The 16596-nt window shown below is 42.0% G+C and overlaps 1 protein-coding gene across 1 annotated transcript in view; it reads left to right on the top strand.

The window, feature by feature from the left end:
• tbkbp1 (TBK1 binding protein 1) overlaps positions 1-16596 on the top strand; it is a 119031-nt gene that overhangs the window by 14824 nt on the left and 87611 nt on the right. Inside the window, exons 5-7 of the mRNA XM_048614803.1 lie at positions 6181-6331; positions 10359-10564; positions 11651-11706. Of these exons, the coding sequence (XP_048470760.1) occupies positions 6181-6331; positions 10359-10564; positions 11651-11706 (413 nt within the window). The remainder of the gene's footprint in view (positions 1-6180; positions 6332-10358; positions 10565-11650; positions 11707-16596) is intronic.

Genomic DNA, 16596 nt, shown 5'->3' with positions numbered 1-16596 from the left:
AGATATGATTTTCAAATGTTCTTATAATTGTTCTTTATGAAGAACTACAGCAGCGGTGTATAATCATCAAATGTTTAGAGCTTAGAAAGAGACCATTCAGCCCCATCATGTCCAGTAGGCAAGAACAACTTAGCTCATGCTGCTTCAATGTTTTTTCTAAGTAGTGCTACAATTCTTTTTCTGTGCAGAGAAAAGCCATAATTGAATCTCCCTCCACCACATTTTCAGTCAGCGCCTTCCAGTTCCTAACCAAAAAGACTTTGTTTTTGTCTTTAGTTTCCCCTTCGAATCCTGGGTATTTCAAGTTAATCTTAGAGCGTTGACAGCTCAATTGCTGATCAAAAGGACCACCATTGTATTAAAGAAATAAATATAACCTTTTGAAATTGTTAACACAGGTTGCTATGGGATGACAAGTGCTGCATTTTACAAAGTTCAAAACATGCTTGAATACATGTCATCCGACAGTCAGCATATGATAACATGGAAGATGCAGCACATTAATATTTTCGAGCATTTCATTTTTTAAAATACAATTAATTTCAAACATTTCCAATTTTTCTTTTTGGCCAATATCCATGATAGAAGCGCACATGCGAAATTGATTTTTTTCCCATCCTAGTTCTATTTTCAGCAGCTGAGGTGGCATAGATTGTGGGCCAATTGCTTTAAAGCTTCAAGCGTATATCTAGATGAGCCCAGAGCAGACTGGGACTTTAAGCTAACCTGCTTTCAAGATTAAGCCTCAAAGTTTGTGAATATTCTCTATCAGAGGAACTGCAACCGACCCTGAGGTAATGGAACAGGAATTTTGCAGGAATAGGTACATCTCAAGTTCATTGCTCCTCACAATGAAGTGATTTTCTTTTTCGCCAATTTATAGCTTTCAATTGGGCCAGTTGGTCAAACCATTGTATTAAGGATTCTGTGCATGTGTGCCTGTGTGTTGGCTGTAGCTTCCAGCAGTGATTTCCTTTGAGACTGCATACGGTGCAAAGAGAAATGCTAGAAATGGAGACACAGTGGGAATGAAAAGGGTTACAACCTCTGATGTACAAGCAGCACTCAGTAAGGCAAACTCCACTTTGTTTCAACAGTGAGCCAGTTGGTAGCACATGGTGAATCACAAGGTTCTCAATTCAGGTTCCACTCCAGGGCTTGAATCCAATAATCAAGGTTGACATGACAGTGCAGTACTGAGGAGCACTCAACCATCTGAAGTGCTGTCTTCTGGATGGGATGTTAAACCAACGCTCCATCTGCCTGCTTGGGTGGTTATTTAAAGACTCAATAGCACAATTTCAGAGTCGAGGAGTTATCCCTGGTAATCTGGCTGAAGCTTATCATTCAGTCAACAACACACAACAAAAAAAAACACGGATTAGCTGGTCATTACCATGTTTTTGTTTGTGAGATTTTACTGAGTGCAGTTTAGCTGCTTGCATCTTCTATGTAACCACAGTGAGCACACTTCAAACAGGAAACCCATTGGCTGTCAAGCACTTTGAGATGTTTGTGGACATGAAATGTGTGATAGCTTTAGTACTTTAGAGATCCAGCTTTGATTTCGTAAAAAGAGACATGTTTTTCTTGCAATAATCAACACTTTGTGAAAGTCATAGCCTTCAGTTTCCACAACTGGGTAAACAGAAGGGGCTTATGTTTATATGCCTTTCAGGACATCCCAAAGCATTTTAGAATCAAAGATTTCAAGTGTAGTCACTGCTGTAATGAACAAATGCAGTAGCCAACTTGTGCATAGCAAGATACCCCACCCTAAACCACCAATCCCAAGACTAATCCCCTAAATAACCTCACAAGCCAAATCTGCCCTGACAGCTCCTTAGTCAATCCCCCCACCTGACCTCCACACCTGACCTACCCCGTGCACTTAACCCCCTGTCACCTTACAACTTGGCAGCCAACCCCTCACCCACCTGGCACCCAACCCCTCACCCACCTGGCACCTGGAGGCCTCACACATCTAGCGTTCTATTCTCTGTTAAGGACAGCGATAAAAGGACACTAAATGAAGACATTGCCAGCATAACCCACATTCTGTTAATGAATACGAGCAAAACGTGTTTATTGAAATGACAACAATGTAACATTGTTCAGGACCTTTACATCTTGAAATACAACAGGAATTGTTGTAAAAAGGAGCCATGATTCCAACAATGATCCAATTCATTGGAGTGGCAGGTAGAGTTTAATTTAGATAAATGTGAGGTGCTGCATTTTGGAAAGGCAATTTAGGGCAGAATTTATACATTTAATGGTAAGGTCCTGGGAAGTGTTACTGAACGAAGAGACCTTGGAGTGCAGGTAGATAGGTAGTGAAGAAGGAGTTTGGTACGCTTACCTTTATTGATCAGTGCATTGACTATAGGAGTTGGGAGATCATGTTGCAGCTGTATAGGACATTGGTTAGGCCACTTTTGGAATACTGCATGTAATTCTGGTCTCCCTGCTATAGGAAGGATGCTGTGAAACTCAAAAGGGTTCAGAAAAGATTGACAAGGATGTTGCCAGGGTTGGAGGGTTTGAGCTATAGGGAGAGGGTGAATAGGCTGGGGCTGTTTTCTCTGGAGTGTTGGAGGCTGAGGGGTAACCTTGTCGAGGGTGGAGGAATCCAAAACTAGAGGGCATAGGTTTAAGGCGAGAGGAGAAACATTTAAAAGGGACCTAAGGGGCAACAGAGGGTGATGCGTGTATGGAAGGGGCTGCCAGAAGAAGTGGTGGAGACCGGTACAATTACAACATATAAAAGGCATCTGAATAGGTATTTGAATAGGAAGGGTTTAGAGGAATATGGGCCAAATGTTGGCAAATGGGACTAGGTTAATTTAGAATATCTGGTTGACATGGACAAGTTGGATTGAAGGGTCTGTTTCTGTGCTGTACATCTTCATGACTCTATGATTCTATGACATTGCTGGCTGTGTGTGGTTTCCTGACCTGGAATAGACTGTTTCAGCTAGGCAGGCTCCTATCCTCGACCAGACTAGATGAGAAACAGATTTCCAATCCTGAACAGAATATTTGTGCCTGACTGAGCAATTCAGCAAAGTGGAAGCAAGACTGAATGAGTATTAAAACTGATTACCCTGGCCCATGCTATAAGGAGCCCTGTTTACTTGGGCCTATGGTGCTATCAGATTGAGAGATACTACAATGAAAACATATGACTCGGGATAGAATGTGAGCATACCTCTAAAGAGACAGCCATCTGAGCACTTCATAGTATTTTCTTCTGGGGATTATAACCAGATCAGTACAGAAGGAAGAAATAAAATGGAAAACAAAATGCCCAAAGAACTGCAGATGTTGGAAATCAGAAGCAAAAAAACAAAGTGCTGGAAAAACTCAGCAGGTCAGGCAACATCTGTGGAGGGAAAGCAGAGTTAACATTTCATGTCCAGTGACCCTTCTCCAGAACTAGATTGGAGTTTTTTCAGAAATAGAATGGACTTGTGTTTAGATGGGACCTTTCATTAGCACAGACATCCAAAACTGAGGAAGTAGTTTTGAAGTGTAATCACTATTATATTGTAGGAAACTCAGCAGTCAGTTTGCATGCAGCAAGATCCCACAGACTGCAATGCATTAATGACTACATAATTGTGTTTTTTCATTGATTTTAACTAGAGGTTAGACGCTAGGGATAAACCGCAGCTTTTCAAAATAATTGGGCTATTGGATCTTTTTCCATCACCTCATGAGACAGATGGCCCCTCAGTTTAACAATTTATCTGAAAGATGACACCTGTAATAATGCCATCACCTTGATCTGCACATTTGATTGACTCTCTGTGAAACAACTGCAGGCATTACAGCCTCAATAAACTTCCAAATCTTCATCCAAAAAAATGCTGATTCATCAGTAATTTGGCAATCACAATTAGAGACCACTGGATAGCTGTTGTGGTGATGGAAAAGCACAGAACAGCAACTGGATGCTTCAACAAGGCGGTTTAGCGACAGGGGATTTGACTGCTACACTTGAATTGGGAATTGTACATTCAGAGAGTGGCAATATTCCAGGGTACTGCCATTTAACACACTTCTGTTACAACATGAAAAACATTAATCATGTATAAAAGAAGATCAATCAACTAATGTCATACAAACTAGAGTCATACAGTCTTTATGGTACACAATGAGGCTGTTCAGCCCATCAAGTCCATGTCACCTCTCTGCAGAACAATCCAGTCAGTCTCATTTTCCTGTTCTATCCCCACATCCCTTCTAAAGTGCCATCCAAATTCCTTTCAAAATCACTGATTGCATTTGATTCCACCACTGTCAAAGGCAGCAGGTTCCAGATCCAGGTCCAGCCATGGGCCTATTGAATGGCCTACCCCTACTCCTACCTTCCATATTTCTATGCTCTGTCATTCATTGTGATCATGGCTACTCATCATGTTCAATACCATCATCCTGCCCAACCCCATATTCCTTTAGCCACAAGAGCTATATCTACCTCCTTCTTGAAGTCACATAATGTTTTGGCCTCAACCATTCCGCAGGCTCACCAGTCTCTGGGTGAAGAAATTTCAGGAGTAGATTCACCAAGTAGAATTTCAAGAAAATTAATGATGTGCAAGAATGAACTGAAAAAAATCATAGAAAGGACAGTCATGAATAAAGGATCTTGAAGGAGTGCCAGCACCAATGGAACTAACTCTGTAAAATGAATGCTTTCACTAGAAGAGGAGGGTGGTGAGTGGGAAAAGTCAGATTAACATGTGTGGCATGGTGGCTCAGTGGTTAGCACTGCTGCCTCACAGTGCCAGGGACCTGGGTTCGATTCTAGCCTTGGGTGATTGTCTGTGTGGAGTTCTCTCTGAGTCTGCGTGAGTTTCCTCCTAGAATCCAAAGATGTACAGGTTAGGAAATTCACCAATGATCTTCTGACAGCATCTTCCAAATCCACAACCACTTCCATCCAGAAGGACAAGGGCAGCAGATACGTGGGAACACCATCAGCTGCAAGTTCCCTTCCAAGCCACTCACCATCCTGACTTGGAAATATTTTGCCATTCCTTCACTGTTGCTGAGTCAGACTCATGGAATTCCCTCCATCAGGGCATTGTGGGTCTACTTACAACAAATGGGCTGCAGCAGTTCAAGAAGGCAGCCCACCACCACCTTCTCAAGGGCATCTAGGAATTGGCAATAAAAGTGCTGGCCAGCCAATGATGACCACATCCCACAAGTGAATAATAAAAAAAGGTCAACTGGCTATGCTAATTTGTCCGTAGTGACTAGGAATGTACAGGCTAGGTGGATTAGCTATAGTAAATGCAGGATAGGGTATAGGGCTGGGACTGGGTGGGATGCTGTTTGGAGGGTTGGTGCAGACTCGATGGGTCTTTCTTTCTGTTTCTGTACTCTAAGGATTCTACAAAAATAGATAAAATACCCCTTAATCCAACCAGTTTAGAAGACTGAGATTTAAAAAACTTCCAATGATTTATGACATGAGGAAGACATGGTAATCTAGTAATCCAGAAATACTGGCAAATGCTTTGGTAACATTGGTTCAAATCTCACCACAGCAGCTGGTGGAATTTCAATTCAATTAATAAATCTGGAATTAAATGCTAGTGGTCACCATGAAATCATTGTCATAAAAAAACACTCATCTGGTTTTTAATGTCCTTTAAGGAAGGAAATCTGCACTCCTTACCTGGTCTGGCCTATATGTGACCTCAGATGCACAACAAGTGGTTGATGCTTAACCACCCTCTGAAATGGCTGAGCAAGCCTCACATTTCAAGAAAAATTAGCAATATGTGCTGGCCTTGTCTGTGAGACTACATCTCATGGAAGAAAACAAACCATGCTCATGTCTATTTTCTGCACCCTGTTTTCCCCAGAGCAGGTAACTAGTCCAAGAAGCACCATTCTACATCAAGCATGTCTGATCAGTTCTCTCTCTTGCACCAACTGCCTGACACAGGTAGATTACAAGCATTTGTTGCTTAATAATCAACCTGTTTGACTACACTATCAATGCATCTTGGTGGCCAGCAGGTAACTGGAGTGGGATTTGAACCTAGGCTGATCTGGTTCATGGGTAGGGAGCTCTACACACAACTCCACAAGATCTTCTCTCATCTAGGAAGCTGAAATTCCCTGCCTCTAATCTGTAACTTTATTTTTTTTCCCCAACAGACAGTGCTGGCTGAAGATCACGTCTCCACGATTCAGAGCTTGGAACAAGCTCTGAGGCTGAGGGACAGCTCAGTTCAGATACTCAACGAGCAGCTCCAGGCCAAAAATGAGCAAATTATCCAGCTGAGCCCAACACACAGAAGTCCTTACGGTATTGTGTCATTGCCCATCTGTTCATAGAGGCCTTAACTTGTAGCTAAAACAACAGTGGGTTCCAGAGAATAGGGCAGGCAGGCTTAAGGAATAATATGTATTTAATAGTAGCTGAATATAAGAGGCATCAAACCACTGATGGCAAAGATTACATGTTTCATATTCTGAAGGATAAAGAAGAAGCTCTCATCTTTTTTTAGGAGAAGGTTGAGGAGTGACCTAATGAGGATTTTTAAACTTAGGAAAAGTTTTGATAAAATAGACAGAGAGAGAGTTTGCAACTGTGGGGAAGAGGATAACTAGAGGCCAACAATATAAAAATTGTCAGCAAACAATCCAATCAGGAACTCAGAAGAAAACTCAGTACCCAGAGAGTATTGAGAATGTAGAACTAACTGCAGCAAACAGTAGCTACAGAAAGGTTTGCATTTATAAAATGCTTTCCATGACAAGCAAATGTCTCAAAGTGCTTTCTAGTCAATGACATACTTTGAAGTGTAGTCACTGTTATATTGTAGGCAACACAGCAGCCAAATTGTGCACAGCAAGCTCCCACAGACAGCAACATAATAGTGACTAAATACACTGTCTTTGCAATGTTGATTGAGGGATAAATGTTGGCTAGGACACCAGGATAACTCACCTGCCATTCCTCAAAATAGTGTCACAGAATTCTTTTGCATTGGCTTAAGCAAGCAAATAGGACCTTGGCTTAAGGTCTCACTCAAAAGGCAGCATCTCGGAGGGTTCAGCACTCTTCCTCAGTACTGCACTGGAGTGTGTTCAAGTCCAGGATTGAAACCTTGTCACTCAGAGCTGAGATTTACAGTTGAGGTTATTGCATCGTGCTATTTGAGGGGGGTTTGATAAGTGTGTGAGGGAGAAAATAACAAAGGGTTTTGCTGATGGAGTTCAATAGGGAAGAAAGGAAGGAGGTAAGATGAAGCACTAACACCAGCATGACGTGTTAGGCTGAACAGCCTGTTTCTGTGATGTATATTCTACACATTTCTATATTAACCTTATGTTCCAAGATGCCTTTATACACATCATGCTGTACAACTTTTGTTTAGTATTTTCCAATTTTTAATATTGGGGTGTTCGCAGATTCAGACAGGATACATGGAGGGCAATTGACAACACGCACTGTTTGGCCATTTCCAAGTTGTAACTTACAGTTAGGCTCTGCAATAACTTTGAGGCCCATTTTACCGTATCGTGCATCTTTCAGCAAGGGTGGCTTGTGATGAAGGAAAGACCGCCATTGCCTCCTTTAACAGATGTAATATTCCATGTTGACCAGCAGGGTCTCAAATTGGCCTGTGCTGAGCTCATTTGGGTACAATGTTAACCTACTCTGCCAAAGGGAAACTGAACAAATCACACCCAGCATCGAATACCTCATTCTCATTTCCTCCTTGTTAATATTAGTCCTCCCCTGCATATGACACTCCAGGATACTCATCCATTGTTGACCACAGCTTCAGCAGTCTGTTCCCCAAAGCTGAGTCATTTCTTCTTTAAATCTCTCGGCCTCTCTATCTCTCTTTCCTTCTATATGACACTCCTTAAAGTCTACCTTTTTGACTGAGCTGATGGTCAGCTGTCCAAATTAGTTTTACCAAACTAAGAGCGCTATATAAGTAGAACTTGATCCTGTTGGTATTATGACAGGTCAAAAGCTTGACTTTTAACCTGATCTGTTTGGTTCTCAAGTATATTGAAGTCAGCTATCAATAGATTTTTGAATTCGGTGGGAATTGAGGGATATTGGGTTAGTGTGGGAAACTGGAGTTAAGATCAGCCATGATCTTATTGGATGGTGAAGCAGGTTCAAGGAACCAAGTAGTGTAATCCTGCTTCTGTCTCTCATACCTTTTATGGTTTTTTTTTCTCCAGTGAACAGGTTTAAGTTAAAATTACCCCTCAACTCAGATCTGATGTGGGACCTGACAGTTAGCCTCAATACCTCTGGGTTAAGGAGAGCAATAAAGATCAATTGAGGTGATCACTCCTGAATCCTTGCCTCAACTGTAACAGATGCACCGCAGCAACACACCAGGGCTCCCTCAACAGCATCTTCCAAACCCGTGACCTCTTCCACCTAGAGGGAGAAGTGTAGCAGCAAATGCATGAGGGCACCACCACCTGCAAGGAGTAAGTTCCCCACCAAGCCACACTCCATTCTGATTTTGAGTTATATCGCCTTTCCCTCACTGTCACTGGATTCTAGAACTGAACCCCTAAGGGATCTTTGCAGCATCTTTCACCATTAAGATTGACGCAAAATATTGGTTTAGTTTAGTTGCCATTTCCTCCTTCCCTTTACAAATTCCTCAATTGCATTCTCCATGAACCCCACACTTACATTAGCTACTCGCTCTCTTTTTATGTACTTGTAGAAACTCTTGCTGTTGTTTTTAACATTCTGTGCAAATTTACTTCCATAATTAATTCTCTCCCAGTTTATTAGTTTTTCAGTCATCTGCTGTAGCTTCCTAAAATATCCCCGATCTTCTGCCATACCACTTGTTTTCACCACTTTGTATACATTAGTTTTTGATTGGCTACTCTCTTTGACCTTCTTTGTTAACTACAGATAGTTTGTCCTTCTCAATGAGTGCTTCCTTTTGATCAGAATAAATGTTTGCTCAGCATTATTGTCTGCTCACCATCGACTTTCCCTGAGCCTTTTGTCCCAGCTTGCTTCAGAAAACTCTTTCTTCCTACCTCTGTAATTGCCCCTATTTACTTTGAGGATATTGGTTTGAGACGTGAATACCCCTCCCTCAAACTGAAGTTCTAAGTTATGATTACCACTCTCTAGAGGATCCTTATTTACGAGATCTCTCATAAATCCTACCTCATTACGCATTACTACATCCAAAATAGCCTGTTACCTGATAGATTATCCAACATTCGGGTGGCACAGTGGCACAGTGGTTAGTACTGCTGCCTCACAGTGCCAGGGACCCGGGTTTGATTCCAGCCTCGGGTGACTGTCTGTGTGGAGTTTGCACATTCTCCCCGTGTCTGCGTGGGTTTCCTCTGGGTGCTCCGGTTTCCTCCCACAGTCCAAAGATGTGCAGGTTAGGTGGATTGGCCATGCTAAATTGCCCATAGTGTTCAGGGAGGTGTAGATTAGGTGGGTTATAGGGGGATGGGTCTTGGTGGGATGCTCTGAGAGTTGGTGTGGACTTGTTGGGCCGAAGGGCCTGTTTCCACATTGTAGGGATTCTATGAACATTCTGCTCTAAGAAACAGTCCCTGATGCACTTGACAAATTTGTCATTGATGTTACCTTTGCCCAGTCAATATGCAGATTAAAATTATCTGTGACAATTGCAGTGACCTTCTTAAATTGTCTCCCTTTTTCTACTTTATCAAGCCATATTCATATATTGCTATTTGTGCCATCAACTCACCTATCTTGTTAAAAATGATGTATGCCTTCATGGACAAAGCCTTAAGCTTCGACCTTTTCACTATGATTTCTTACTCTGGTCCTAATTTCTGCTACATTTTTCTGCATGCGATTTTTGCCCCTTCCTGTTTCAGTTTGATTATTATTTGCCTCTTCACTACCCTGCACATCTACTTTCTTCTTTCTTTTATGAAATTGTCGGAAATGAAAACAGAAGATGGAGGAAACCCTCAGCAATATCTCTACAGATATAGAAATAGAGTTAATATAGTTAACAATAGAGTTTAAGACATTCAGTTGTTAGTTTTAAATCTGAGACGGATACTTTTTTTGTTAAGCAGAGGTATTAAGGGATGTGGGCCAAAGGCAGATACATGGGGTTAGGCCACAAATCAACCGTGATCTCATTGAATGGTAGAATAGGCTTGAGGGGCTGAATGGCCTACTCCTGTGTAACTTTTAAGATCAATTTATAGCCCAAGTAATTTATACCATCTAGAGAATCCACATGTCGCTTAGTGTCTTCATAATTAGCTTTGAATGATTGGTGTCCCTCCATAGTGTGTTCGCTTGTGCATTGAGCCTGATGACCATGTTGCAGGGTTGGAAAGTCCCAGACACCAGCAGAACTGCAGGATGCTCGATCCCCAGATCGATGAGCTGGAAGTTCAGAGGTTGCAGGAGAAGGTGGCTGAACTCCAGAGGAAGCTGCACAGTTGCCAGTGGCGGGAGAGACAGTACAAAGAGGAGTGCGACCGCTTACAGTCTCAGCTGAGCCAGCAGAGTCTACAGGAGAGTTGTGCTCAGGTCAGTGAGGAAGAGCAAGCAGCTTTCTTTTAAGAAAGTTGAGCTGAGAGTTTCTCTCATTTGAAGAACTCAGTCAAATAGACCACATACTGTGGGGATGGAGTTACAATAGGTTTAAAGCCCAGTTGTGCTGGGTAAAGCTAACAATGCAGGTGGAATCAGCACCTTGGGATTGCAGAACTTCCTCACTGATGGTGTTTTTCTTATTTCAAAAATATACCTTATTCATAAAAAATATCTTTGGAAGTATACATAGTCATGAACACGTTTGGTTCTGTACGGTAGCATATGAGGAAACAAGCAAACATTGGAGTTTGACTTTATCCAACAAACAAACTAAAGGCATCTTTTATTTGTATATGACCATATTTACATGGATTTGGGGCACCGGGAGGGTCCAATAACTGAACGGACCCCCATTTACCTTTGGCTAGACTCCTGTGAAAGCACAATATTTTAAGCACAAAGTTTATATAGCCAATGGTACAAAGCACGAAGCTTTTATAGCCATTTTAAATATGGTCAATGATATTTTTAACGCAGTTTGCAATGCACTGAAACAAGCATAATATATAGTGACTTCAACGAAAAAAAATTGTGCATATGTTGCATTCTGTCGTTGCACTTTCCCTTTCTCCCGTGCTCATAGAAACATAAACGATATGAGCAGGAGGAGGCCATTCAGCCCTTGGAGCCTGCTCTGCCATTCTTCACGATCACATCCAACTCAACAGCCTAATCCTGCCTTCTCCCCATAACCTTTGATCTCATTCACCCCAAGTGCTGTATCTAGTCGCAAATTGAATGCATTCAATGTCTTGATCATTGCATGTACAATTCTGTCGTGTTTCAAAGTGCTGAGACTGTGTAGCAGCAGCGGCGGTTGACACCCTCATGGATTCACACAACAGGCAGTGGTTGAAAGAGGAGCCGCACTGCACCATACCTGGAAACCCCCGAGTCATTGTCCCATGCAGAAGTTGATCTAGATCGAGGGAATACTGATAAATTGACATGATTGTTTTCTTCCTTTCTTTTCGGTTGTTTAAATCTTCATTGTCTCTCCCTCCCTCCTCCCTGTCCCAGGAGCCAAGCCATGACGCCCATGACATGGAGTGGATAAAGAACACAGAAGAAGAACAGTAAGTGTTTAATCAGAATGCCTCTCATTGGTACTTCTCCTCTGTGATCTGCTTTTCTTAGTTTATGTAATTTTTCCTCTCTCGTGTCCTTTCTTTATTCGTACTTGGGGGGTGAGTTCTATTGCCAAGGCGAGTATTTATTGTCCATGGAATCATTCTTGCACCCATGATTTGACAGAGGTGTACAACTGTATTCACCTTGGCAGTAAGTCACAGGGGGCTATTGAACCTGAGGGACATCACAGCCAAAACTGTTCATGATCAAGGGGCAGACTGACAACTCTGTAGAAGGTAACAATTGGGTCAATGTCCATTTTTTTTCTTTTCAATAAATTCTCAGACAAGCAAATTCTCTGACTATTTTTTGCCCCACCCCTGGTTATCAGCAATTTGATACAGCTGCTCTATTAGAGCCCCTTTTCAGTAGGAAATTCATGTTACTAGTCAGACAGCATTTGGAGAAGGATAGAATTGGAGCCAATCTTTACTCAGTCTCATGCTTATTACCAGAATTAATCATTGCTAGCATACACTTCCTAACCCACCTGAGTTTCATTAAGTTTCTTGTTGTAGATATGTTTAATCAGTTTGATCAGAGTTTTTATGACTCACCTCTGGAGTGGTTGTAACTTGAACCCAGGCTTCCTGGCGCAGAGGTAAAAGAGCACCAGTGTGTTTATTATATGTATTCAAGTAAATCATCAGTTCACAGCAGCTACATTGGTGTGTGACTGGATTTGCATAAAGGTGAGACTGAGAAAGGATTACAGCCTTTTCCCCTAAATGGTATCAATGAACAAATTGGGTTCTTATGGCAATGCAGCAAGGATTGTGATCACTTTTTCCAGAAACGAGACTGTTTATTTTCGGTAGTTTTAAACCACATAGTAGGATTTGAACTCTCACAATACTGTGGACTACTAATCCAGTAACACTACAACTGCTCCATTGAACCTGAATCCACACATTTACATCCCAATGATGGCCATTGAGCATTGTTCCTCAGCTGTTTTTATTGTATTCTCACCTGATCCAAATGCAGGCGACTTCACTGCAGTCATTGACGCCCATCCTTGCCCAATGCCCAGCTCTAACCATTAGCAATATAATACGCAAAGTAAACATAGAGACCATACCATGCCAACTGCCATTTATAGCCACCCAAACCATCAGAATATGCTTCAACATGTATATAAACTCAGAAAGGTTTTTCTATGAAATACTTGGCTGTTTGTCTTATATCGTACACTTCTTATTGAATAGTATTCCACCCACTTAAGAATTCAGTTAAACTGGAAATCCTTGAGTTGATAACAAGACAGAGGGTGCTGTTTCTGGATTTAGAGTACTGTAAAGTTTTGGACCCCTTACTTGAGGAGTTGCATTGGAGGCAATTCAGGGAAGGTCATTAGATTAATTCCAGAGATGTAAGATTTGTTTGATGAGGCAAGATTGAGCAGTATATGTCTATTCTTGCTTGAACTTAGAAGAATGAGACGAGATTTAATTGAGATAATACAAGATGCTAAAAGGATTGACGAAGCAGATGGAGACCAGATGTTTCCCTTGGGCAATCTAAAACGAGAGGTTATAGTTTTAGGATAAGCGGTAGCAGATTGAAAACAGAACAGAGGAGGAATTACTTTTCTCAAAATGTTGCAAATCTGTGGAATTCACTACCTCAGAGTGCGGTGGACACCATGACACTGAATAGATTTAAGGAGGAGATTTTTAATTAATAACACAGGTAGTACTCCTATAACACAATAGTTGCGTACTTGAATGACCTTGTGCTATAGAAAATTGCATTATAGGGAAATTGCTATACCTGTATGGTAGAAAGTTCACATTATCCAAACAGTGTCCACTATTCATCAATTGCGTTACAGCCAATTCGTGTTGACGAAACGTGGATTATAGCAGAAATACTTGTAGCTTAAAGGGTTATGGACAGTGGGCAGGGAAGTGGAATTGAGGTTGAGATGAGATCAGCCATGACCGTATTAAAAAGCAGCACAGGTTTGTGGGGCTGAATCGCCTGCTCCAGCTCCTAGTTAGACCAGAAGATGTAGGAGCAGAATTAGGTCATTCGGCCCATTGAGTCTGCTCTACCATTCAATCATAGCTGATATATTTGTCAACTCCATTCTCCTGCCTTCTCCATGTAACCCTTAATCCCCATACTAATCGAGAATCTATATGTCTTAAAGACATTTAATGAGGGACAACTTTTTCACATAGAGGGTGGTGCATATATGGAATGAACTGTCAGAGGAAATGGATGATACAGGTACAGTCACAACAGTTAAAAGACATTTAGACAGGTACATGAGTAAGAAAGGTTTCGAAGGATATGGGCCAAACACAGGCACATGGGACTAGTTCAGTTTGGGAAACCTGGTTGGCATGTACGGTTTATACAGAAGGGTCTGTTTCTGTGCTATATGACTCTGTGATTCTATGATTCCATGATTCTATGACTTGGCCTCTGCAGTCTTCTATGGCAATGAGTTCTTACGTAAGAGGGTCAGAGTGGTCTGCCCTTATCCAAATGGCATCCCACCTCCCATCCCTCCTCACCCTCCCCTCTTATTCCTGGGCACAACGACTGAGTGAGTGAGGCCACTTGGCTGACACTCCAAAGATAGCTCTACGAGGAAGGACTGGGGGAATAAGCAGTCAGTGTGAAGAAAACCTGTTCAGGAATCCCACTGTGATGATGCAGAGTGCCTGTCATTAGCATTCCCTGCAGCGCTCACTCATTAGAGCAAAATGTTCTCAGGAATGAACTCATCAGCAACCACCCACTCCAAATCTCTACTGCTTCAAATCTCTGCAACAGTCTGGAGGGATACCTGGGAACTTGGCTTTATTTCACCCAATCAGCCTTTACTGCCCTCATGTGCTCGTTCAGCTTTCCCTTATTCTGTGTACCACATCTTGTGGCAGTGACTTGCACATTTTCACCAATCTCCATGTAAAGAAACTCCTCTTGATTTCTATTTATCAATGACTTTCTTACGTTTATCGCTTCTCATTCTAATCTCCTCTCCTTATCCTGTTGAACCCTTGCAGAATTTTTCAGATAACCCATCCATCTTTTCTTGCCCAGGGAAAACTGCCAAAGAGTCTGTTTCCATGCTATATGACTATGATTTTACCCAGTCTTTTCTGAAAGTCTCTCAATTCTGCTAATGCCCTTCTAACTTATTTCTGCTCCATCTGCAGTACCTTTATATCTTTTCTTGGTATGAAGACTCGAATGGTACGATGTATTCCCAAAGACTACAATAACAAGCAGCTTGATGAACAGAAGGATGAAATGTTATCTTTAGAATTTTGAGTGATGGGAACCCAGATTAGGCAGGAAACTCCCCCAGGTTTCCTCCCACAATCCAAAGTTGTGCAGGTTAGGTGAATTGGCCACGCTAAACTCCCCATAGTGTCTAGAGATCTGCACGCTAGGTGGGTAGTCGTGGGAAATGCAGGGTTACAGGGATAGGGAGAGGTCTGGGTGGGATGCTGTTCAAAGGGTCGGTGCAGACTCGATGGGCTGAATGGCCTCTTTCTGCACTGTAGGGATTTTATGATTCTATGACTGTTAGGACTGACTGTTCGGATTCCCTGAGAGACATATTCAGAGCAAATTTCAGCACCAAAGACCCAATGTTGATCCAGCAATCCCCACCATTTTTTTTGGTTAAAGTTTAACTCCAGGAACAGTGATATAGGATGGCAAGAGACACGTGAACAAATACAAATCATTTACATTGTGTGTTTTAGTATCGGTGCACTCTATTTGTGAAGAGGAGGCCCATTGGCCACAAGGTTCTGATTGGAATCTGTATTCAAATCCCAGACACACACAGCCACGGCTGGGCTGAGCTGTGAGCAAGGGAAAAGGACAGGGAAGTTTGCAATAATTGAGGTGGGAGGAAGTGTGTAAGGTTTGAACTGACAGTCTCGTGTTCCATGCCAGCTATAAGAAATAGGTGTTGGTCATTGTGCTTCAATAGTCTGTTCAAGAGAAAATCATGGCCAATCTGATCTTGCCCTTGACGCTTTTTTCTCACGCTATCTTAACTCTCAGTATTTTCCTCCATGTGGAACCCAGGCGGATAATCAATTCTTCTTCAAAACATTGATTTCATCTTTCAATGTCTTTGACAACCTCAGGATGTCGAAATGCGTTTTACAGCCGATGACCTTGGTTCGAAGTGTGGTCGCTGTCATGATGTAGGAAAAGCAGCAGCTGATGTGGGAACAGCAAGATCCCACCAACAGCCATGTGATGAATAACCGGATAATCTGTTTTGGTAACGTTGGCTCAGAGATCAATAACGGTCAGGCCACCGCGGCCCACTGTTCTTCCAAAGAGTGAAGTTCACCTGAACAGGTGGACATGGTTTGGGTTTAACATCTTACCCAAAAGACTAACAGAAATTGCTGGAAAATCTCATCAGGTCTGGCAGCATCTGTGCCAAGAAAGCAGAATTAACGTTTCAGGTCTGGTGACCTAGTTAAACTGGAAAGTGTGCAAAGAAAATTTACGAGGATGTTGCCAGCACTAGTAGGCCTGAGTTATAGGGAGAGGTTGGCCAGGATAGGACTTTATTCCTTGGATGAAAGAGATTGAGGGGTGACCTTACTGAGGTGTATAAAATCATGAGGGGCATATTTAGTATGAATGGATATCGTCTTTTTCACAGGGATAGGGAATTGAAAACTAGAGGGCATAGGTTAAAGGTGAGAGGGGATAGATTTAAGAAGGACCTGAGGAGCAACTTCTTCACACAGAGAGTGGTGCATATATGGAATGGGCTTCCAGAGAAAGTGGTACAATAGCAAAATTTAAAAAACATTTGTATAGGTACATGGATGGGAAGGGTT

The sequence above is a fragment of the Rhincodon typus genome, chromosome 30 (assembly GCF_021869965.1).
Source record: "Rhincodon typus isolate 14 chromosome 30, sRhiTyp1.1, whole genome shotgun sequence".
Lineage (NCBI taxonomy): Eukaryota > Metazoa > Chordata > Chondrichthyes > Orectolobiformes > Rhincodontidae > Rhincodon > Rhincodon typus.
The sequence above is the reverse complement of the archived record's forward strand: the minus strand, read 5'-3'. Positions and strand labels throughout refer to the sequence as shown.